This window comes from Mobula hypostoma, chromosome 3 (assembly GCF_963921235.1).
Source record: "Mobula hypostoma chromosome 3, sMobHyp1.1, whole genome shotgun sequence".
NCBI lineage: Eukaryota > Metazoa > Chordata > Chondrichthyes > Myliobatiformes > Myliobatidae > Mobula > Mobula hypostoma.
In genome coordinates, this window is record NC_086099.1 from 14,579,555 (window position 1) to 14,605,343 (window position 25,789).

The 25,789-nt window shown below is 43.1% G+C and overlaps 2 protein-coding genes across 23 annotated transcripts in view; one reads left to right on the forward strand and one right to left on the reverse strand.

The window, feature by feature from the left end:
- nedd4l (NEDD4 like E3 ubiquitin protein ligase) overlaps positions 1-25,789 on the forward strand; it is a 466,571-nt gene that overhangs the window by 423,993 nt on the left and 16,789 nt on the right. For all 19 annotated transcript variants that reach the window (XM_063042682.1, XM_063042686.1, XM_063042690.1 and 16 more), the window contains 6 exons: positions 90-160; positions 2,994-3,089; positions 5,664-5,737; positions 11,952-12,012; positions 13,682-13,741; positions 18,432-18,539. In XM_063042682.1, coding sequence (XP_062898752.1) covers positions 90-160; positions 2,994-3,089; positions 5,664-5,737; positions 11,952-12,012; positions 13,682-13,741; positions 18,432-18,539 — 470 coding nt within the window. The remainder of the gene's footprint in view (positions 1-89; positions 161-2,993; positions 3,090-5,663; positions 5,738-11,951; positions 12,013-13,681; positions 13,742-18,431; positions 18,540-25,789) is intronic.
- Positions 1-25,789, reverse strand: part of LOC134343865 (uncharacterized) — a 99,808-nt gene that overhangs the window by 11,723 nt on the left and 62,296 nt on the right. For 3 of the 4 annotated variants that reach the window (XR_010017333.1, XM_063042691.1, XM_063042692.1), the window contains one exon: positions 17,797-18,137. Coding sequence is in view for 2 of the 4 variants with exons in the window: in XM_063042691.1 (XP_062898761.1) it covers positions 17,797-18,137 (341 nt within the window). In the remaining 2 variants the exon portion in view is untranslated. Of the gene's footprint in view, positions 1-17,796; positions 18,138-21,107; positions 21,169-25,789 lie in introns of those variants that run through there. The other variant, XR_010017334.1, reaches the window with a different exon arrangement.

A 25,789-nucleotide genomic window follows, 5' to 3' on the forward strand; every position in this document is an offset into this window, starting at 1 on the left:
GTTATATCTCCTATTCATGACTGACTATAATTGAGGCCCAATAACCTTGTGAGTTCTCATCCAGTCCATCCTTCTTGTTCTCATCTCAGGCTTCTTCATCAGACCATTTTACAAGATGATGTTGGGAAAATCGATCACATTGAAAGACATGGAGTCTGTGGTGAGTACCAAAGTTATGCCATAGGAAAATTAGACTTCCGTATAAACACAAAGTATTATACCACATAATTGTTTGTGAATTTTTGTCTAAATTTGTACATTGGTATAATTTTAGACCCTATATCCATGTCACAATAACACCATTAGACACAGGAGGGCACAGGCCATTTGGCCCATTGAGTCTGAGCTGCAATTCTATGATGGCTGATTTATTATCCCACTTAACCCCATTATCTTGCCTTCTCCCTGCAAACTTTTTACACCATTACTAATTACGCATTTATCAGCCTCTGCTTTTAATATACCCCATGACTTGGCCTCTACAGCTGTCTGTGGCAATGCATTCCCACAGATTCACCACCCTATGGCTAAAGAAATTCCTCCTCAACTCTATTCTAATGGGACGTCCTCCTATTCTGAAGCTGTGCCCTCAAGTCCCAGACTCCTCCGCTATTGGAAACATCCTCTCCATGTTCACTCTGTCTAGGCCTTTCACTATTGTAGGCCATATCTCGGGTAATGATGAGTTTGAGTACAGAGAGAAATTAAGAACCTGGTGGCATGGTGCGAAGACAATAACCTATCCCTCAACGTTGGCAAGACGAAGGAATTGGTTGTTGACTTCAGAAGGAGTAGCGGACCGCATGACCCAATTTACATCGGTGGTGCGCAAGTGGAACAGGTCAAAAGCTTTAAGTTCCTCGGGGTCAATATCACAAATGACCTGACTTGGTCCAACCAAGCAGAGTCCACTGCCAAGAAGGCCCACCAGCGCCTTTACTTCCTGAGAAAACTAAAGAAATTTGGCCTGTCCACTAAAACCCACACTAATTTTTATAGATGCACCGTAGAAAGCATTCTTCTAGGGTACATCACAACCTGGTATGGAAGTTGTCCTGTCCAAGACCGAAAAAAGCTGCAGAAGATCGTGAACATGGCGCAGCACATCATACAAACCAATCTTCTGTCCGTGGACTCACTTTACACCGCATGCTGTCAGAGCATTGCTGCCAGGATAATCAAGGACATGACCCACCCAGCCAACAGACTTTTCGTCCCTCTTCCCTCTGGGAGAAGGTTCAGGAGCTTGAAGACTCGTACGGCCAGATTTGGGAACAGCTTCTTTCCAACTGTGATAAGACTGCTGAACGGATCCTGACCCGGATCTGGGCCGTACCCTCCAAATATCCGGACCTGCATCTCAGTTTTTTTGTACTACCTTACTTTCCATTTTTCTATTTTCTATTTATGATTTGTAATTTAGATTTTTGATATTTACTATTTTTAATATTTAATATTTGTAATCCAGGGAGTGTGAAGCGCAGAATCAAATATCACTGTGATGATTGTACGTTCTAGTACCAATTGTTTGGCGACAATAAAGTATTTAATAGGTTTCAGTGAGATCCCCCCCCCCACTCTAAACTCCAGTGAGCACAGGCCCAGAGCCATCAAACACTCCTCAGACATTAACCCTTTATTCCCAACATTCTGTTACTCCTGATCTTTTTTTCTCTCTTTCTGCTTATTTCTCCTAGTGTTGGTTGGCTCCCAGCCATGTGTTGTGCAGTATATTACTGATAAGTATGTGATAACATGCCAATAATCTTAATTCCACATCTTTGATACATAGCCTGGATGGCTTCTGATATTAAAAACTGATTTTTAAGTTTTAGGACTCTTTGAAATTTTTTTTAGTAATATTTGAGGTATTTTTAATTAAAATTAGAAAGTATTGAATTAGATCTAATGGCAGAAGAAATTAATTACTGGGAGTTCTCCAATGCACAATTCATGGAGACTAATCATTTAAGTATGTTAAGTTGAACTGTTATTTATAGTTTATAAATATCCAGTATAAATTATGGACAGTCTCGATATCAGTCACTATTTTTTGAATGGCCTGATTTCTATTGTATTTATTTTCCTTTTTAAATATTCCTAACTTTTCCTAACCTACAATATTTTATTTATGCTCTTTACTTTGTTTATCTCTGCGTAATTCATTTTGTAGATTTGGAGTGACAAGGTAGTGTAGTAGCTAGCACAATGCCTTACAGTAGGGGCGACCCGGGTTCAATTCCCGCTGCTGCCAGGAAACAAGTTGCCACTGCCTTTTCCCAGGGTGGCAGTGGCCAGTGCCAGAAAACATCCATTTACGGTGATTGAGACCATAATACCATCAGATATAGACATTGATTCTGCTGTGCCATTCAATCCTGGCCGATTTACTTCCTTCTCAAACCCATTCTCCTCCCCTCTCCCCATATCCTTTGACACCGTTGCTAATTGAGATCCTATCAACCTCCGCTTTAAATATACCTAATTACTTGGCCTCTACAGCTGTCTGTGATAATGAATTCCATGTATTCACCACTCTCTACCTAAAGAAATCCTCCTCATCTCTTTTATAAAGTGACATCCTTGTACTCTGAGGTCCTAGACTGCCATTATTGGAAGCATCCTCTACATGTCCACTCTATGTAGACCTGTCACTGCATTCATCAGTTATGTGACATCCCCCAGCACAAACCTCGAACTGGATAGGTCATTGACACAAATGACGCATTTTACTGTGCAAAATATATATAGCTAGAGTGCCTCGGACTTTTGCACAGTACTGTATTTGTCAACGTGGAGTGGAAAGTGAGTTTGTAGATCTGACAGGAGCAGTACAGTGCAATACACAAAATTACTACAGCACTGTGCGAAAGGCTTAGGGCACCCTGGCTATATATATATGTGCCTAAGGTTTTTCAGCAGTACTGTATATATGACAAATAAAGCTAATCTTATTCTTATTGCATTTAGTTTTTAATCCTGTTCTGTTCTAGGATGGTGAATATTTCAATTCTTTAAGATGGATTCTTGAAAACGACCCCACAGAGCTGGACCTCAGATTCTGCACAGATGAAGAAAATTTTGGGCAGGTAAGTGAGCATCTAGCCTCCTCTCAGATTTTAAGAATGCAAGATTTCGAGCGAGTCGTCGTGATGATATTAATAAATCATCAACGTTTTGAAAACTCCAACAATATCAGTTAACCAAATTTGAAATGGGTAAACTTATTTGATCACAATTTATCATCAAATTTTAATGAGTCTGAATGTACTGATGCTTTAGGAAGCTGAATGACCCTGGTCAAAATGAAATGCTGGCATAAATATCAAACTTCAAGCAAAGAAGCAAATCCTGATGTGTGCTTAAATGTACTTAACTCTCTTGCAACATCTGCTGTCTAGGATGTGGGCTTAGTGATACAGATCTTTTTAAATCATATTACTTTAAGTTATTATCAAACATGCTCATTATTTTCAGAAATTTTAATAGACTTTGTGTATCTCTGAATGTCAGGAATGTTTAAAGGCTGTTCATGTTTAATATCAGCCTTGACAGCAGACAAACTCACTTCTGAGTCCTGATAAAGGGTCTCAGCCTGAAACGTCAACTGTTTATTCCCGTCCATAGATGCTGCCTGACCTGCTGAGTTCCTCCAGCATTTTGTGCCTGTTGTTCTGAGTTTTGCCTTATGTCAAGAAACCCTCCAGGGAAGTTGTGGAGTGGGTTTATTATTTAAATTTCATAGTAAATTTATTATCAAAGTACGTATTTATCACCAATGAGATTCATTTGCTTATGGGCATTCACAGTAGAACAAAGAGATTTAGAAGGATCAATGAAAAACTACATATGTCACATGTACCAAGATACAGTGAAAAGCTTGTCTTGCTTACTGTCCATACAGATCACACAGTGCATTGCGGTAGAAAAGTTAAAAGAATGAAAATGTAGACTAACATGTAAAAGCAACCGAATGAGTGCAGTGCAGGTAAATGATAAAGTGCAAGATCATAACAAGGTAGATTGTGAGGCCAAGAGTCCATCTTATCATACAAGTAGCTCACTTCCCTCTGCTGCCAGAAAACAGGTTGCCATCTTGTGCTCCCTGCCGAATTCAAAACATGGTGGGCCAGCAAAATCAGCTCACCACATCCAGCACTGGAGAACCAGGTATCTGAGGTGATAGTTCCGTGCCAGGTCTCATTACATAAGCCAGTTATCAGGTTGGGATGTGTAACGATCTATGAGAAGTGACCATAAGACCATAAGATTTAGGAGCAGAAGTAGGCCATTCAGCCCGTTGAGTCTGCTCCGCCATTCAATCATGGGCTGATCCACTTCATCCAGTCATCCCCACTCCCCTGCTTTCACCCTGTACCCTTTGACGCCCTGAAGTGACTTGTCTTGTGAATAATGGACCTGAAGTAGATGATGTAGACCATAAGGTACAAGAGCAAAATTAGGCCTTTCAGCCCTTGGAGTCTGCTCCACCATTCTACCATGGCTGATTTATTATCCCTCTCCACCCCCATTCTCCTGACTTCTCCCTGTAACCTTTGGTACCCTTACTAATCAAGAACCTATCAACCTCCACTTTAAATATACCAAATGACATGGCCACAGTTCTCTGTGGCAATCAATTTCACAGATTCACCATTCTATGGCTAAAGAAATTCATACTAATCTGTGTTCTAAAAGGGCTAATTTCTATTCGGAGGCCTAAACTCGCCTGCTATTGGAAACATCCATGTTCACTGTATCCAGGTCAGGGTTCCTAAGCTTTTTAATGCCATGGGCCCCTGCTGCGAATCGACAGGTGTGGGGATGACAGGCTGGGGAACGCCTGATCTAGACCTTTTGATATTTGGTAGGTTTCAATGAGATCCCCCAGTAACAACATCCATTTGATAGTTTAACTGTCTTGCCACATCTGCTGTCTGGGAACAGTTTGCATTTTGAGTGATACACTCTCAGAACATCTGTAATCATCTTGATGACTATTGGTCATGGAAATTCCCTGAAAAGGTAGCCTACAGTCATCCTAGAAACCTATCGAATATTGAAAGGCCTAGAAAAATTGGTGTGTGGGGAGGATGTTTCCTATTGTGTATGAGTCTCTGACCAGAGGGTACAGACTCAAAATAGAAGGTCGTCCCTTTACAACAGATCTGAGGAAGAATTTCTTTAGCCAGAGGGTGGTGAATCTGTTGAACTCATTACCACAGGCAATTGTGGAAGCTGAGTCATTGGGTATGTGTGTGTGTGTGTGTGTGTGTGTGTGTATATATATAAGAAGTGGAGGTTGATAGGATCTTGATTAATAAGGGTGTCCAAGGTTACGAGGTGAAAGGAGGAAAATGGAATTGATAAGAATAATAAATTCACCATGCTCGAATGGTGGAGCAGACTTGATGGGTCGAATGGCCTAATTCAGCTTCTGTATCTTATGGTCTTATTGTACCCATTCTCCTTACTAGAAATCATCTTGCTGTATGATTACTATTTATAAATATTCATTTCAATAAAAGGAATGAAATGCAATGCATGTTTCGTGAGTGTGAAGGACACTGATTGTAGTTCTCTGTGTTGCGTTTGAGTACTGTATCATCATCTTGTCAGCCTCCCTGTTGTGCAGTTTCACTCATTTGGCTTGTCCTCCATAGACCTACCAAGTGGATCTGAAACCCAATGGTTCAGACATGGTGGTTACCAATGAAAACAAAAGGGAGTATATCGAGTAAGTGAATGTTTATTTAATTTAATAGTCTTCTCTCCTCTTGCAGTAATAGTTCCTCTCTACTTCAAGCAACTATTCCTCATGAATGCTTTGAAAATGCCAATCATAAGACCAGTTAACCTCCTAAATTCATTGAAATGTGTGCCAAGAACCCTCCTCATAATTCAACCTTTTGCATCCAGGTATCAGTTTAATAAATAGAATAAGACGTAGGTGCAGAATTAGGCCAATCAGTCCATCGAGTCTGCACCGTCAAACCATCATGGCTGATTTCTTATCCCTCTCAACCCCATTCTTTTGTCTTCTCCTTTGATGATTTTGCTAAAAGATAATCTGTCAATCTCCGCTTTGATTTACATACCCAATGATTTGTCCTCCACAGTCATCTTTGGCAGTGAATTCCACAGATTCACCACCCTCTAGCTAAAGAATATCCTCCTTATCTCTATTCTAACAAGACATCCTTATATTATGAGGCATTGCTCTCTCGTTCTAAACTCTCCCATGGTTAGAAACATCCTCTCCACTTCCACTTTTATCTTCGTTCATTATGTGCCATGTCACATGACATCGCTTATCATGGACTTTCCATGACCATGATTATTCTTGGCAAATTTTTTTTAACATTAGTGGTTTGCCATTGCCTTCTTCTGGGCAATCTCTTTACAAGATGGGTGAACCCAGCCATTATCAATACTCTTCAGAGATTGTCTACCTGCCATCAGTGGCCACATAACCAGGACTTATGATATGCACCAGCTGCTCATACGATCTTCAATCACCTGCTCCCATGGCTTCACATGGCCCTGATTGGGGGCTAAGCAGGTGCTACACCTTGCCCAAGAGTGACCTGCAGGCTAGCGGAGGGAAGGAGCACCTTACACCTCCTTTGGTAGCGACGTAGCTCCACACCACCACCCACCATTCTATCTGGGCCTTTTAATATTCAATAAGTTGGTGCCAAATGTATTGCTCCATGAGCCTTTCTTTTGGTGAGTCCAAGAGGAGGATCTTGACGACTGGGCACCTCAGGATCTCCATACCTTCCACCCAGGCTCGTGATGATGATCGTCATCACCCATTGTCCTTTAAGACAACAACAACAAAGTTTCAATGAAATCCCCCCACGTTTTTCTAAACTCCAGCAAATACAGGCCCAGAGCCATCAAATGCTCCTCGTGATCTCCAAGGCATAAAAATCCTCTCTCATGTATGTTGCTTTACAATTGTTCCGAGGTTAACAGGTGGTTTAAACAAAGTATTATATGGCTTTAATTTTCTATAAGTCCTCCAAGCTGAAATTCAATTGGTATTTTTTTATAATGTCCCAGAATAGTCCTTGAAATTTTAATTTCTTAAATACTTTGGCATTTCATCATTTCATCACTGCCAGAGTTTAAAACTTTTTATCATTTACTAAATATTTGGTTTTATTATTTCTTGTTCCAAACGGATGACTGCATTTCCCTGTATAGACAACCCATTTGTCATAATTCTGTCTTTTACTAAATCCATTAAGATCCAGTATGTTTGCCTGACACATTATTTTTAGGATAAAGAGTCACTAAATCTGACATGTTCTCACATACCTTTTTTTAAAAATTGGGAATCTTCATCCCTTTTTTGTCAGTTACCTTCATTGATTTTAGTGGGTCAGTCTACAAATTTGATTTTTGCTCATTTGGGATGGTCCATTCTTTTCCTGTTCTGTTACACCATTATATATAGTAATTGTTTCTTTTTGGACTTGTCAATTCATTCCTTAAGTATAATTACAGTTATTTTTGGAAATATAAATTGAAGTACGAAGTCTCTCTGACTCCCACTATATGCAAAATTTCTAGCATATCTCATGACCCTAAACTAAATCTACATTTGAGGACTGGAAATTGAGTTATTTATTTATCTCAAATTGTTCTTCTCTAAAATTAGAATCTGCATGCCTAATTTTCCCATTGCTACTCAATGTTTTGAAGTCATAAAATCACGCAATGAAAATTCTGTTTAATGTCGTAATTTTGAATATTTGTTATAATAATATACGTCTTACCATTTTTGGAAGGATTAATAAAATGACATTAATCACAAAAATGATGAGGCATTTGACCCATCTGCTAGACCCTTCCATTGCCCATGTCAGGACCTGGCTGCTCATTGACTGTTACCAGATTTTTGTTCCTTCACAATCGTCATTGGTGGCATTATAGTCCCTTGTAAAGGTATTCATCCCCCAACCCTTTGTTCACGTAAATGAGCTTTAGAAGCAATGATTTTGATCAATTTAACTGAGAATTTTTATTTGTGAATCACATGTTGCTTTTGTTTCCACACAAGAGCCCAAAAAAACAGGGAAAATTGTAAAGTATTGGCCGAGGTGCTGTATTAGATTTCCACCACATGTGCCGTTTAGTGTCAAGGCCAAGAAGTTCCACATTAGTCTCATTCAATCACAAGACCTTCTCCTACATCATTACCGTGTCTTCTAAGTGACACTTTGCAAAGTCTTTAGAAGCAAGGCTGTGCTTTTTATAGTGGTACGTATGGTGTAAATCTAATACTGCACGTGAGCCAGGTAACACCACCCCCACTGTAAAGTATGGTGGAGGTAGCATGCCCATGGGGGTGCTGTTCAGCAGCAGGGTTTGGAAATCTGGTCAGAACTGATGGGAAGATGAATGCTGCTAAATACGGAGAGATTAGGGATAAAAACTTATCCGTGTAAGCGAAACAAGTGCTCCACATGCCCTTACACTTCCTCCCTTACCACCATTCAGGGCCCCAAACAGTCCTTCCAGGTGAGGCAACACTTCACCTGTGAGTCGGCTGGGGTGATATACTGCGTCCAGTGCTCCCGATGTGGCCTTTTATATATTGGCGAGACCCGACGCAGACTGGGAGACCGCTTTGCTGAACACCTATGCCCTGTCCGCCAGAGAAAGCAGGATCTCCCAGTGGCCACACATTTTAATTCCACATCCCATTCCCATTCTGACATGTCTATCCACAGCCTCCTCTACTGTAAAGATGAAGCCACACTCAGGTTGGAGGAACAACACCTTATATTCCGTCTGGGTAGCCTCCAACCTGATGGCATGAACATCGACCTCTCTAACTTCCGCTAATGCCCCACCTCCCCCTCGTACCCCATCCGTTATTTATTTTTATACACACATTCTTTCTCTCACTCTCCTTTTTCTCCCTCTGAATATACCCCTTGGCCATCCTCTGGGTTCCCCCCCCCCTTGTCTTTCTTCCTGGACCTCCTGTCCCATGATCCTCTCTTATCCCTTTTGCCTATCACCTGTCCAGCTCTTGGCTCCATCCCTCCCCCTTCTGTCTTCTCCTATCATTTTGGATCTCCCCCTCCCCCTCCAACTTTCAAATTCCTTACTCACTCTTCCTTCAGTTAGTCCTGACGAAGGGTCTCGGCCTGAAACGTCGACTGCACCTCTTCCTAGAGATGCTGCCTGGCCTGCTGCGTTCACCAGCAACTTTTATGTGTGTTGCAGGGATAAAAATCTGCTAGCCTCCGCAGGAAAGCTTAAATGGGAAGAAGTTCATCTTTTAGCAGGACAGCAACCCAAAGCACATTGCCAGAGCGACCATATAGTGGCTTCAAATGAAGACAATTGATACTCTTGAGTGGCCCAGTCAAAGTCCTGATCTTAACCCAATCGAACATCTCTAGCAAGACCACAAGATTGCTGTACCCCACCACTCCCCAACTAACCTGGCACAGCTTGAGCAATTTTGCAAGGAGGAATGTGCAAATCTTGCTCCATCACATTATACAGAGCTCAGAGACTTAACCAAAAAGACTACTGGCTGCAATAGCAGCAAGAGGTGGTTCAACTAAGTATCAAGCAAAGGGGAATGAATACTTTTGAACTGCTGACATTTCAGTTTTTAAACTTTTTTTCATGCTTTACAATTTTCTCTGTTTTTATGGGCTAGACACTAGAATACTACAGCGCAGTACAGGCCCTTCAGTCCTCCATGTTGTGCTGACCCATATACTCCTTAAAAAAACACGTACTAAACCCACACTATCACATAACCCTCTATTTTTCTTTCATCCATGTGCCTGTCCAAGAGGCTCTTAAATACCCCTCATGTTTTAGCCTCCACCACCATCCCTGGCAAGTCATTCCAGGCACCCACAACCCTCTGTGTAAAAAAACTTACCTCTGATGTCTTCCCTGAACTTTGTACATATGCCCTCTGGTGTTTGCTATTCGTGCCCTGGGAAACAGGTACCGGCTATCCACCCTATCTATGCCTCTCATAATCTTGTAGAGCTCTGTCAAGTCCCCTCTCATCCTTCTACGCTCCAAAGAGAAAAGTCCCAGCTCTGCTAACCTTGCCTCATAAGACTTGTTTTCCAATCCAGGCAACATCCTGGTAAATCTCCTCTGTACCCTCTCCATAGCTTCCACATCCTTCCTATAATGAGGTGACCAGAACTGAACACTAAGTGTAGTCTCACCAGAGATTTGTAGAGTTGCAACATGACCTCGCTACTCTTGAACTCAATCCCCCTATTAATGAAGCCTAGCATCCTATGGCCTTCTTAACTATCCTATCAACCTGTGCAGTGACCTTGAGGGATGTATGGATTTGAATCCCAAGGTCCCTCTGTTCATCGACACTCTTAAGTAACCGACCATTAACCCTGTACTCAGCCTTCTGGTTTGTCCTTCCAAAATGCATCACCTCACACTTATCCGGATTGAACTCCATCTGCCACTTTTCTGCCCAACTCTGCATCCTGTCTATATCCTCTTGTAATCTTCGTCAACCTACAGCTCCATCCACAACTCCTCCAATCTTCGTGTCATCCACAAACTTACTCAACCATCCTTCCGCCTCTTCATCCAGGTCATTTATAAAAATCACAAAGAGCAGGGGTCCCAGGACAGATCCTTGCGGCACTCCACTAGTCACCGACCTCCAGGCAGAATACTTTTCTTCCACAACTACCCTCTGCTTTCTTCCTTTAAGCCAATTTTTTATCCAAACAGCCAAGGTTCCACTGACCCCATGCCTCATGACTTTCTGGATGAATCTCTCATTGGGGACCTTGTCAAATGCTTTGTTAAAATCCATGTAGACCACATCTACCACCCTACCAACATCAATTTCTTTTGTTACCTCTTCAAAAAAACTCAATTAGGCTCGTGAGGCACGACCTTCCCTTCACAAAGCCGCGTTGACTATCCTTGAGTAGACTGTACTTCTCCAAGGCTCAACTGTGAAAAATGGGGCATGCGATCCACAACTAAAAATTCTCAGTCAAATTGATTTAAAAAACCCTGATTGTACTACTCAATAAAGTGAAGAAAGGGTTGGGGGATGAATACATTGTCAAAGCACTGTAGTTATGCTTGGTAGAAAGCTTTGTTGTCGTCGTCCTTAGCCTCTCCTTTAGCAGTTAATGTCTGATAACTTACCATTAAATAATTTTCAAACGTAATCTCTTCTTGCTCATTAGAAACATTCATATTGTTGTAAATTATCCCTTATTATCCTCCCTTTAAATTTGAAAGGAGCCATAATATTATCTTTCCTCACAAAGTGCTGGAGGAACTCAGCTGGCCAGGAGAGGAATAAACAGTTGAAGTCTCAGGCCGAGACTTCTCATTAGGACTGGAATGGAAGGGGGTAGAAGAGAGAATAGGAAGGTGGGAGGAGGGGTAAGTAGCAGCTGGCAGGTGATAGGTGAGCCCAGTTGAGGATTGAAGGTGGGTGGGGACCCGGAGTGAATTGAGAAGCTGGGAGGTGTTAGATGAGAGAGGTAAAGGGCTGAAAAAGAAAGAATCTGACAGGATAAGAGAGTGGATCATGGGCGAAAGTAAAAAAGGCCCTTCTACCCCCTTCGTATCCATTCCAGATAAAAGGTTTCGGCCTGAAAGATCAACTGTTTATTCCTCTCCATTGAGATGCTCCAGCATAATGTGTGTACTGCTCCAGATTTTCACCACCTGCTGAATCTCTTGTTTTCACCTTTCCTCATTATTCAGTCCTTTAATACATTAAACATTACACAGGACCTCTAACACAAGTTCTGTCTTTCATTAAGTATTGTCGTGTAGGAATTCGAAACTAAGCAATGAAATAATTCAAGTGATGCTCATGTATTCTACCTACTGAAACGTTAAAAAGGAAAATGAAGTTATCAAGTGTTCTGATGTTGTTTTGGAATTTTACTTTTCAGCTTAGTCATCCAGTGGAGGTTTGTTAATCGGGTGCAAAAGCAGATGAATGCCTTCATGGAGGTACTGATTATTTTTGTCATGTCAAGCTAACTATTCATTTTAAACACTGTTTCCTATGGCTATCTCTACTGTTTTATCAATAACTCTAAAGACATATATGTAGAAAGGTGCTAGAAAAGGGCCAGCAATACCCTACCCATCCTGCTCATGGACTGTTTATCCCACTCCCAATGGGAGGAGTCTATGCAGCATCCACTCCAGGACCACCAGACTCAAAAACAGTTACCTTCCCCAAGCAGTAAGGCTGATCAACCCACTAACCCACTTAACATAGCCCCCACCACCAATGTCAGTCACCCTTATGTATAGACACTCCTATGCCTACTGTCACTTTATGGGCATACAGTCAATCTAGGATGTATATAGGCTATCGTATGTATTTATATTTGTTGTCTTTATTTATTATTATTGTGTTTTGTGTTTTTCTTTAGTACTGCATCAGATCCAGAGTAACAATTACTGCATTCTCCTTTACATTTTGTGTACTGGAAATGACATAAAACAACCTTGAATCTTGAAGATGTGCACTGCTGAATGGAACATTGTCACTAGTGTTTCTGCGTGTGTACATAATCCGAAAAACACAGGTTTCTGCCAGAGCTTTGGTACTAAGTATTACTTTTTCCCTTGAATAGATTTTGATGTTTCACTTCTTGCAAAATTGGGGTTTAAAGCTCCCTAGTCAAGGAATTAGAGATGGCAGATTAAATACCAGTTATTAAATGGACAGAGAAAATACGTAGAGACCACAAGGTGGCGCAGTGTCCCTGTATCGACTCGCTGACATGCATTCAAGATTCAGATTGTCTAATGTCATTTCCAGCACAAAAGTGTAAAGGAGAGCAAAATAATTATTGCTCTGGATCCAATGCAGCACAAAAAAAAACACAAAAGATAAAGGACGCAATAATAATTTAAAGAACACCATAAATATAAATACATAAGATATCTTATATATGTAGATTGATTGTATATCCATAAGGTGACTGACAGGAAATAATAATTTCATTTCAGTGATTAATCAGTACTATTCAACAGTGGTTCCTGTCCTGTTGGATCTTGAAGCAAATGCTGTAGATTGTTGTAAATAAGGATCTATATGAAAGCTGGCCAATGTAAGTTGTTCCTGCTCATTTGCAGTAAATTGGTAAATAGGCTTATTGTTGTCACGTACAGAGAAAAATTGTCTTGCCAACTGTTCATAGAATTCATTACTGCAGTGCACTGAGATAAAATACTGTCCTTCATTGTATTTCTTTATTTTATTCTTTATTCAATAATACTTTACGTTAACTAAAGCAGTAACTCCTTTTGAGGGAATTTAGCTTTGGAAAGGTTGAATGGAAGTTTCCATTTTCAATACATTTTTAGCTGTCTTTAAGGAAGCTAAACAAAAGCAAAGCAAATCTTTACAAGGAGTAGAGGTGTTTCACTGTTGTCTAACCCACATAGTTCTGTAACAAAGCTGCAGTCTGCCTTATTCATAGGAATGGAACTGTGTAAAGTTAGCATGAAAAATCACATGCATTTTAAAAACATGTCGTTGTGATGAATTCTGGTCTCCTGTTAATCAGATGATATCAATAACTGAAAGGTACTTGCGGGTGTATTCATTGTTCTTATATATATTATGTGACGCTATGCTCTCTCATTAAAATTTAATTTTCAGGGCTTCACGGAACTCATTCCTATTGACCTAATTAAAATATTTGACGAAAATGAACTGGAGGTTAGTTTTTTTTACTTTTTATTCTTTCCTGCATAATACCCCAACCCAACCTATCCCTCAGCTCTACTCCACAAAAACAGTTTGGAACTTCTAAAGTGCACTCATCTGCTAATCAGAATCAGGTTTATTACCACTGACATATGTCACTCTATCTGACAATTTCCTACTGGCCAACCATTTTGGTATCTATACCCATTCCTAATCCAACATCTGGGTCCATTGCCTCCTGTTTTGCCACGATGAGGCTACTCTCGGGGTGGAGGAATAACACCTCATACTCAGTCTGGGTAGCTGCCAACCTGATGCCACGAACGTCAATTTCTTCTTACAGTAACTATTTTTCCCACTCCCCCTTCCCTCCTCTGTTCCCCTCTCTGACCTAATACCTCCTCTCCTCACCAGCCTATCACCTACCCTGCTGCCCCTCCTTCCTCTTTTCTTTTCTCCCATGGTCCCCTCTCCTCCCATATCAGATTCTTTCTTAACCAGCCCTTTACCTTTCCCACTCATCTGGCCTCACCGATCACCTTCTAGTTAGTCCTCCCTCCCCTCCCCTCCCCCCACCTTTTTACTCTGGCATCTTTTCCCTCCCTTTTCAGTCCTGAAGAAGGGTTTCGGCCTGAAACGTCAACTGTTTATTAATTTCCGTAGATCCTGCCTGGCCTCCAGTATTTTACGTGTGTTTGGCATGAGATTTGTTGTTCTGCGGCAGCAAAACAGTGCAAGACACAAAAGGACTATAAGTTACAATAAGAAATGTTTTAAAATTAAGTAGTGCAAAAAGAGAGCAGAAATAGCGAGGTAGTGTCCATGGGTTGATCTATTATCCGTTCAGGAGTCTGATGGCAGAGGGGACAAAGTGTTGAGTGTGAATTTTCAGGCTCCTGGACCTTCTCCTTGATGGTAGCAATGAGAGGAAGGCATGTCCTGGGTGATGGGGGTCCTTAACGATAGATGGCATATCCTTGAAGCAATGTCTTGTGAAGATGTCCTCAATGCTGGGCAGGCCAGTGCTCGTGATGCAGTTGGCCGAGTTTGCAACTTCCGGCAACTTCTTCCGATCCTGTGCCATGGCCCCTCCATACCAGATGGTGATATAACCAGTCAGAATGCTCTCCACAGCACATCTGTGCAAATTTCCTAGAATCATTGGTGACATACCAATTCTAGAGTTGCTGTTTGCCCATAAAGCATTTACATCATCCAATACCCCAAATGAAGCACAGGCCCATATTTTAGATTTATTTTTTAAAATTATATAACTTCATGTTGTGGTTGGTTATGTCCTTCTTTTCATCTTGACCTTTTCTAAATTTGCAGACGTTAATTTTTGTGGCTGAGTTCACAGCAGTCACTTCATATTAGCTCTGAAGATAACTGAGCTAGTATTAACCTTGTCAGCAGTGGTCGGCAGCTCATCTAGGAGATGGAAAACTCTGATCTCAGACCTCCGCTGCCTTGTGGCTACACTCACTCATGGGGAAGGCTTCGGGAGTAAACCCCGAGGGAAAAATCTGGATGTAGGTTCCCTAAGGCAGTCCTACATTGAGTTCAGTGCTGACTGGCAACCCCTGTGACACTGCTGATACCAAACAGTATTGGTCTCCGCCGTTCCTTTGGATTCATCAGCTATGCGGAGAGGGGCAGCCTGCTGCATGGGCAACAGATTGTACTGTCCTGGTTTGTGTATCATGCACACTGCTCGGATGCAACATCCATGGCCAACCTCGACCGATGGAGGGCCTCAAGAAAATAACACTCAGCTTGTAGCTGGGCTGTCTTCACATTAAACATCCATTGTAAATAACAAGGTTCGCAGGGCAGAAGAAGACAATTCACTCAACTGAGTCCTGATGAGGGGTCTCAGACTAGAACTAGATGTCATAGGTTAAGGGTGAAAGGTGAAATATTTAAGAGAAACCTGAGGGGGAACTTCTTCACTCAGAGCGTGGTGAGGATGTGGAACGAGCTGCCAGCAGAAGTGGTGGATGTGAGTTCAATTTCAACATACAAGAGAAGTTTGGATAGATACATGGCTGTGAGGGGCATGGTGGGCTATGGTTGATGGTACTATGCAAAATAACAGTTCGGCATGGACTAGATGGGCTGAAGGGTTGTTTTTCCTGTGCTGCAGTGCTTTGTGACTGTATGATTACCACTTACTTTCCTGCAAGTGAATAGTTTCTTAAGTGATAAGTAATCTTTAAATTGTGGTCCGTTGTGACAGTGGTAATATTAGGATTCCTGATGACTTCTTAATCTCAGTAAGAAGCAGGGATGATAGAAGAGCCTTGTTAACCTTCTTACTTCTTTCAGTAATACCCCTTTTCACTGAAGTACCTCTAAATATCTTCCGTTTGTTAGGTGCCGAGTCGAATGATGTATGCGATCATGGTCTTTCCGTGATCATGATTGTTCTTGGCAAATTTTTCTACAGAGGTGGTTTGTCATTGCCTTCTTCTGGGCAGTGTCTTCACAAGGCAGGTGACCCCAGCCATTATCAATACTCTTCAGAGCTTGTCTGCCTGGTGTCAATGGTCACATAACCAGGGCTTGTGATCTGCACCAGCTGCTCACACAACCATCCACCACCTGGATCCCATGGCTTCATGTGACTTTGATCAGGGGAATTAAGCAGGTGCTACACCTTGCCCAAGGGTGACCTGCAAGCTAACGGAGGGAAGGGATGCCTTAAGCCTTCTTTGGTAGAGGTACATCTCCACCCTGCTACCCAACCACTAAATATATTGGAGCAAAAATACCAAACTGTTGGAGAAAGTCAGTGGGTCAAACAGAAACTACCAAGGAGTGGTGAGTATTTCAGGTCGTGACCCTGCCCCCATCCAGAAACATCAGCCATTCTTTGTCTCCGCAGTTCCTTCCTGCTTGATCCACTGAGTTTTTCCAGCAGTTAGTTCCAGATCCCAGCTTCTGCAGTTTCACGTGCTTCTCCATCAGATCTCTGAATGGACAATGTTCCAACTCATGAACACTACCTCACTATTTTTTGCTCTCTTCTTGCACACTACTGATTAAATTTTTATATAATAAATAAAATGTTTTCCTTAATTTATATTTATTTATATATTTTTATGAGTACATAGAGAGTGAGAGAGCTAGGGTGCCTTAGGCTTTTGCACAGTACTGTAGTAATTTTGTGTATCGCACTGTACTGCTGTTGCAAAATAAACAAATTTCATGGCAGATGTGAATGATGATAAACCTGATTCTGATATGGGCCTCTATTGTGGACTGAGAGTGGGAAGAGGGCAGGGAGGGGAGAATCATGATTGGGGAAAGGGGAAGGGAGTGGGAAGCACCAGAGAGGCATTCTGTAATGATCAATAAATCAATAGGAATCAAATGATCTTGCCCGGTGTTTCAGGGGGCTGGGTGTGCCTGCACCCACACCACCCCCTATCCCTGGCACTCCTTCTCTGCCACCTGTCCCACACCCCTTCTGTGGCACTCTACACTCTCCGTTCCCAATATCCTTTGCTCCTGCTGGATGTACAAACTTCCCACACATTGACAAATATAGTGCTGTGCCAAAGTCTTCCGCATCCTAGCTATATAGATGTGCCTAAGACTTTTGTATATTTTATATATATATAAAATATGTACAGTATATTTTTATTATACATATACATTTAATAGGTTTCAACAGGTGCATTTAATGTCAGAGAATTGTATACGCTATAGATCCTGAAATTCTTTTTCTTTGCAGACATCCACAAAAACAGAGGAGTGCCCCAAAGAATGAATGACAGTTAAAATGTTAGAACCCCAAAGTACTCCCAGCTCCCCGCTCCCATGCACAAGCAGCAGCAAGGCAATGACTCCCCCTCCCCTACCAGCAAAAAAGTAACAGCACTTCCACCGAGCACTCAAGCGTGCAGCAAAGCATCAATAAAGACACAGACTTGCAGTACCCCAAAGACTACTCATTCACCCAATAACTAAACATACCACAGGCTCTCTCTCTCTCTCCCTAATAAGGGAAAAAGGGGTGTCCCCATTTCACAGCGAGAGTGGAAACAAAACAAACAACTCACTGATTTACGATGTTATAGTCTGTTGTGTCACTTTTTCCAAACTCTGTGCCCGGAGAATTGACACCAAAAAGGCACAGCTGTCCGGACACACACCCCTGGCAGCTAATCCACTGCTCCTGAAGTTCCGTGTTTTCCCACGACGCTTCAGTCGGCAACACTGGCCTAGAATCAGCACATCCCCAGAGCCACGTAATCCCGGAACCCTGAAGCTGTGCTCTTCTTCCAGGCCGCATCCTTGGGATAGCAAAAAGCGGCCGGTTGTGAGGCCCCTGCGAGCAGATCCCATTCCTCCAAAGAACCGAAGTCAGAGTGTAACTCCAGATCAGGGTCTTCAAAAGAACCTTGAATAGGAAAAAAAGAGATATCAAAGATAGAAATAAAGCTGTTTCCGAAGATGCAAGGAATGGAGTCACCGTTTAGCACCATCTTAACTTCGCTCCCCCTTCTGAGATGCGGATTATTCTGAACTACTATTGTAATTTATAGTTTTTTATGTACTGCAATGCACAGCTGCTGCGAATCAGCGAATTTGACAATGTACGGCAGTGATATTAAACCTGATTCTCTTTCAGATGCTCCTTCCATCCTGTTTCTGTCTGTAGAAACACTGACAATTTGTGTCTGGTTTCTTTCAGCTGCTGATGTGCGGCCTTGGAGATGTAGACGTCAATGACTGGCGGCAGCACACCGTCTACAAAAACAACTACTGTACTAATCACCCCGTTATCCAGTGGTACTGGAAGGTAATGCAGAATCAGTACACATTAAGAGCAATTATATTATTCCTTGCTTAAATCTTAATATTTCTGTAATAAATAGATTTACCTTTCAAATTACTCTTTCATATGGACAATGAAATAAATAATAGCAGGCAAAATCATTTGCCCCTCTCGTCCGCTCCACTATTCAATACGATCATAACTGACTTTTCATCTCAGCATCACTTCCCTTCACTCAGGCATAGTCTTGATACCTTTAATATCTCGCTTTGCTGGCATCAATCAGGATGTTATACAATTTACACTCAGAAGCCACTTTATTAGGTACACCTGTACCCCTGTACCCCTGCTTGTAATGCAAACGTATAATCAGCCAATCATGTGACAGCAACTCATTGCATAAAAGCATGGAGACATGGTCAAGAGGTTCAGTTGTTGTTGAGACCAAACATTAATAATGGGGAAGAAATGTGATCAGAGTGAATTTGCCCGTGGAATGATTATTGATGCATAAGGTTACCATGACCTTAAATAAGTAAAATACTTTATACTTTATTGTCACCAAACAATTGGTACTAGAACGTACAATCATCACAGTGATATTTGATTCTGCGCTTCCACTCCCTGGATTACAAATATTAAATATTAAGAATATTTAAAATGGTAAAGATTAGTAAATATTAAAAATTTAGATTATAAATCATAAACAGAAAATAGAAAAATGGAAAGTAAGGTAGTGCAAAAAAACCGAGAGGCAGGTCCGGATATTTGGAGGGTACAGCCCAGATCCGGGTCAGGATCCGTTCAGCAGTCTTATCACAGTTGGAAAGAAGCTGCTCCCAAATCTAGCCATACGAGTCTTCAAGCTCCTGAGCCTTCTCCCGGAGGGAAGAGGGACGAAAAGTGCATTGACTGGGTGGGTCGTGTCCTTGATTATCCTGGCAGCACTGCTCCGACAGCGTGCTGTGTAAAGTGAGTCCAAGGACGGAAGATTGGTTTGTGTGATGTGCTGCGCCGTGTTCACGATCTTCTGCAGCTTCTTTCAGTCTTGGACAGGACAACTTCCATACCAGGTTGTGATGCACCCTAGAAGAATGCTTTCTACGGTGCATCTATAAAAATGTTCCAAATATCATGAGTCCAATCTGTTCTGCACGTGCCAGTTGCATCTGGTCATGATGCAGTAAGACCAATGTATTTCTTTTCTAAATTCTGGTGCATTTTTGAAATATTTTACATTTTTTAAAAATCGCTTTCATAATTTACATGAGTATAAATGCAAATTTAATAAAAGTTCTGTGTATAGAATCTAATTGGGACAGGGTAAAAGCATTTTATAGTATTAATAGTAACAAGTCACAGTTGAAGCTAAATATGTGATTTTTATTCTGTTTCTTCTCGATTATTACTTGGAAATATAATATGATTGTGTAGAATCCCTGGTGGCAGGGTGAAGATACGTCTCTACCAAAGGAGATTTAGGGCACTTCTTCCCTCTGCTAGCCTGCAGGTCACCCTTGGGCAAGGTGTAGCACCTGATTAGTCCCCCGATCAGAGTCACATGAAGCCTTTTTTTCTTCAAAAAAGGGACTTCCCTTCCTCCACCATCAAAGCTGCCCTCACCCCATCCTCCCACCACCCCGCCAGGGTTAGGGTTCCACTTGTCCTCACCTACCACCCCACCAGCCTCCACATCCGTAACTTCCACCATCTCCAACAGGATCCCACCACCAAGCAAATCCTTCCCTCTTCCCCACTTTCTACTTTCTGCAGGGATCACTCCCAATGCAACTCCCTTGTCCATTCGTCTCTCCCCACTGATCTCCCTCCCGGCACTTATCCTTGCAAGCGGAACAAGTGCTACACCTGCTCCTCCACCTCCTCCTTCACCACCATTCAGGCCCTAAACAGTCCTTCCAGGTGAGGCGACACTTTACCTGTGAATCTGTTGGGGTCACCTACTGTGACCAGTGCTCCTGGTGTGGCCTTCTGTATATTGGTACGACCCAACGTAGATTGGGAGGCTGCTTCGCCGAGCACCTATGCTCCATCCACCAGAAAAAGTGGGATTTCTCAGTGGCCTCCATTTTAATTCCACTTCCCATTCCCTTTCCAATGGGTCAGTCCATGGCCTCCTCTACAGTTGTGATGAGGCCACACTCAGGCTGCAGGAGCAACACCTTCTGTTCCATCTGGATAGCATCCAACCTGATGATGTGAACTTCCAGTAATGCATCCCCCCTCCTTTCATCATTCCCAATTCCCTTTTCCCCCCTCACCTAATCTCCTTACTTGCCCCTTCACCTCTCTCTGGTGCTCCTCCCCTTTTCTGTCTGCATGGCCTTCTGTCCTCTCCTATCAGATTCCCTCTTCTCCGGCCCTGTATCTTTCACTAATCAACTTCTCGGCTCTTTACTTTATCCCTCCCCCCCTCCCGGTTTCAGTTATCACCTTGTGTTTTTTTTTCCAACCCCCCCCCCCCCATCTCCTAACTCTGACTCACCATTTTTTTCTCCAGTCCTGATGTCTCTCTGCCCAAAACATCGACTGTACTCTGTTCCATAGATGCTGCCTGGCCCGCTGAGTTCCTCCAGAACCTTGTGTGTGATCTGCTGTCTGTCCAATTCATTCCGCCGTTACTGCAGAATTTCATCTTTTTTTTAAATAATAACACAAACTGCATTTAGACACAAGAGAATCCGCAGATACTGGAAATCCAGAGTAATACACGCAAAATGCTGAAGGAACTCTGTAAATCAGGTAGTATCTATGGAAAGGAATAAACAATTGATGTTTTGAGCCAAGACCTCCATTAGGAGTTCTGCTGAGTTCCTCCAGCATTCTGTGTGTGTTAACTGCATTTAGGCCGAGTTTGTGGAACCCATTGCTACTTATATTTAAAAAGAATTGCTGTATCACTTTTAAATTTTCTTCAAAAAGTATTAAATAAAGGTAATTGGAGGTGGCTTTCTACCGGGAATTATTTAGTTTTGACTTGTGTTGCAAAATTGTCAGTGTCACATTCACAATTTGGAGATCATCCTATCAGGACCAGACTGATTCTGAATGGGCTGCAGTATTTACCTTAGCTTCAGGGTTCAGTGAGCTAAGTTGTGTAATGTTAAATGCTGCTGACTGACTCAACATTTTTCAGTTAGGACATTTTATTCATAGTATTAAATTACAGTTGTCTAGTAGCTACATTTTTGTGCTTCCTGCTTCTTGAATGAACTGGCTGGTTTAATGTTCTGGCTTATCAAACATACTTAAATGAAATATTCATTCCAGAATACTCAGAACTTTATTCCAGCTGTTTTAACTCCTTTGAAAATCATCAATTTGCTTTGCTACTCACCTTTCTGGTCTGTACCAGTGGCTTCCAGGAAAGACTGGATGACAACCGAGGAAGGTCGGTGACGCTGGAGAGACAGCTGCCCCCCAGGAAAGACTGGCACGGGCTCACAAGGCTGGCAACCTTGTGGGCAGCACTCGCAAGAGGGCACCACTCAAGCTACGACTGAACACGAAGAGCAAAACCCCCAGAGTCTCCCGAGAGGGGGGGAGGATGAGAGACTCAACAGGACGGTCATACCAGCATCAGCCAGGACAGGAGACACGACTACGAGGAAGCTAAAGCAAGCAACACTGACCGGAGAGGAATTCACGGTAAGATGTCATTGCAGGAAAGTCTGCAAAAACATCAGAGGGCTCAAGATACACCAGAGCAGGTCTAGATGTGGATCAATGGTGACCCAAGTGCAGCGCACGGACTTAGTGTCCGGTGAGACGAAGGAGAATTCCAGCCAGGAAGCACCCCACAGAGCTGAAGATCTCTCCGCACTTGAGTAACCTCAGCACCGAACAACAGACCTAGTGAGTTCCTCTTCGGCTATCCCGATCCATTCATCAAGGAAAGACAGGATCAATTGGCCTAGATTGTCAGACAACGTCACCTGGATGCAGTTCGATGATGATCTAGACGGCATCCTGGAAGTTACCTTAGCAGGTCCAGTAAACAGAAAGATTGACTCTCTCACAGCCATAGTGTACAATCTAGCTAAGGAACAATTTGGCCCAATGGAGCGGAGAAGCCAGCCCGAGTTACCGCAGCAACCAAATAGGAGAGAAAGGGAGGTTCGCCGCTTGAGAGGCAAATTAAAGGCGCTCAACAAGAGATTTAAAACCAGCTCACCGGCAAAAAAGAAGGTATCAAGGACTTAACCAGTATGCTGCGGGAAAAGTTGTGCAAACTCAGGAGGGCAGAACATCTACAACAGCAAAGAAGGAAGAAAGAGAAAAGGCGAGCGCAGTTTGTGAGAGATCCATTCAGCTTCACCAGGACCCTTCTCGGCCAACAAAAATCTGGTATACTATCCAGCTCGAAGCCAGAGGTAGAGTTCCTGCGGGAGACACACAGCGACCCATGGAGGGGTCAGGGACTAGGAACCAATCGGGCTGTGCGTAGACCGGAAAAACCATCAATTGAGCTGAACGTGAAGGAGCCTACGTGGCAGGAAATCCAGGACATCATCCGGAAAGCTAAAGCATCACCTGCCCCAGGCCCAAGTGGCATACCTTATATAAGAAATGCCCAAAGCTTCTTCGGAGGCTGTGGAAGGTCATGAGAAAGATCTGGGCCAAAGGTACCATTCCATCAAGTTGGAAGTTGGCAGAGGGATGCTTTATTCCAAAGGAAGAGGTTTCTTCCACAATTGCCCAGTTTAGGACAATTTCTCTCCTGGATGTGGAATGTAAGATTTTCTTTTCTGTGCTCGCAAGAAGGCTGACTTCTTACATGACGCAGAACCGCTATATCAACACATCCATTCGGAAAGGCGGTATTCCAGGCTTTTCAGGGTGTCTGGAGCACATCTCAATGATTAGCCATTTGATCCATGAGGCCAAGCAGAAAAAAGACGACCTAACAGTTGTCTGGTTAGACCTTGCGAACGTCTACGGGTCTATTCCACATGACCTCATCCTAGAAGGACTTGACCACTACTGCATCCCAGTGGCTATTCGAGACATGATCACCAGCTACCTAGGAGGATTCAAACTCAGATTTACATCAGCCCATTTCACAACTAGATGGCAGGACCTCCAGAAGGGGATTCCAACAGGGTACACCATCTCCTCCTTCCTATTTATTATGGGAATGAACCTCCTATTATCAGCAGCAGAACATGTAACCCGCGGCCCAACGCTGGAGTCGGGCATGGTTCAGCCAGCTCTACGAGGGTTCATGGACGACATCGCTATAACGACTGTGTCACATGTCCAAGCAAGATGGGTATTGGAAACCCTGGGTAATGTAGCCACTTGGGCGAGGATGTCCTTCAAGGCCAAGAAGTCCAGGTGCATGGTGATCAGAAAGGGCAAAGTTACTAGCAAGTTTAGCCTCCAGGTTCAGGGTGAGGTCATCCCTTCCATCGAAGATAACCCGATAAAATGCTTGGGGAAGTGGTTTAATGTGTCAGTGACAGATGGGGCCAATGTCACCAATGCTGTGAAGCAGACAGAGGAATGGCTGAAGAAAATCGACAAATCTGGACTTCCAGGTAAATTCAAGACCTGGCTGTACCAATACGGCATTCTGCCCAGGCTTCTCTGGCTCTTCACACTTTATGAATTCCCCATGACTGCCGTAGAGGGCATCGAGAGGAAAACCAACAAGCACCTGCAGAGATGGTTGGGAGTTCCTCCAAGCTTCTCTTCGGTGGCCTCTGTAGTCGATCTGGGCAACTGCAGCTTCCCCTGTCATCTGTTGTGGAGGAATTCAAGTTGGCAAAATGCAGAGCTTTATTAAGCTTGAGAGATTCTAATGACGTCTTGGTAAAGCAAGCAGGCGTTACAACGAGATCTGGGCGTAAGTGGGCAGCCAATGCAGCTGTGGAGGAGGCAGTGTGTTCTCTGAAGCTGCGAGATATCATCGGCAACCCCTGCGTCGGGCTGCAAGGCCTTGGCTCAGTTCTCTTCCAGAAGTGGGGAAACGCAAGCATGAGGAACAGGCGAGACATGATACAGGCAGAAGTACGGATCCATGAGGAAGAGAAGCGAATTTCAAAGGCAGTGGAACAAGGGTCCCAGGGTGCCTGGACAAAATGGGATCTGCCTAAGCGCAAGATCTCATGGGCAGAGTTATGGAGACTAGAGCCCTTCCGTATTTTCTTCCTCTTGCGATCCGTGTATGACACCCTTCCTTCGTCATTACATCTGTGCACATGGAGGATGAGAGAGGACCCGAACTGTAAGCTCTGTGGTCAAAAGGAGACACTGGCCCATATACTGTCTGGGTGTAAAACAGCTCTAACTCAAGGATGGTATAGGTGGCACCATGATAAGGTGCTTCTGGCTCTTGCTGACACACTAGAGCGAGAGAGATGCAAGAAGAGGACGGCTGGCACAGATTTGAGGAAAGCCATCACCTTCATCAAAGAGGGAGCTAGGCCTTTCGTAACCAAACAACCAAAGCCCAATCTGCTGCTAACGGCCAGGTCCTGGGAGATGAGGGTCGATGTGGGAAGGAGGTTGCAGTTCCCTATGCCGGGACATTGTACTGTGGTCAACTGAAGACAAGAAGATAATTCTGGTCGAGTTGACTGTGTTGTGGGAGGAGGGATGGGAAGAGGCCCACGAGAGAAAAGCCTTGAAGTACCAGCCCTTACTGCAGGAGTGTAAAGACAAGGGATGGCAGGCATGGTTGTTCCCTGTGGAGATCGGCTGCAGAGGTTTCCCAGCCAAATCAGTATGGCGGTTGTTGTCAGATCTGGGCCTGGACAAAAGGAGCAAAAAACAAGTAGCTTGTAGGATGGGGGAAGAGGCAGAACGAGCCTCTTGTTGGATTTGGAGTAGGCGAGAGGAGGGGAGCTGTAAGCCAGGAGCAGAGGGGCAGTGATTTGGCCACCACTGCCGGCCCACCAACTGGAGAGTGTCGAGGTTAAGGGTCGAAACACTCGGTGAAGGTTGGGAACCACCTGATGACATCTGCTCCTGGCTGAAGGCTACGGTTACCTTATAAGGTGACTGGAGAATGCACCCTAACAGGTGTATGTAATGAGTGATCAGCATTATTTAGAAAACACGTACTGCTTTTGAGTAACAATGTAGTTATTTAGGGTTTACCTGCAGTACAGTTTTTCTTAGATTATACATAGAAAAATGTCAGTGCAAGAATATTTTCTTGCATAGTTGGTAACTTAATACTAGTTATCTTGTAAACATACTATTGCATTGGGAAATTAGTGTTTGAAACATCTATTACAATGTATTGTTAG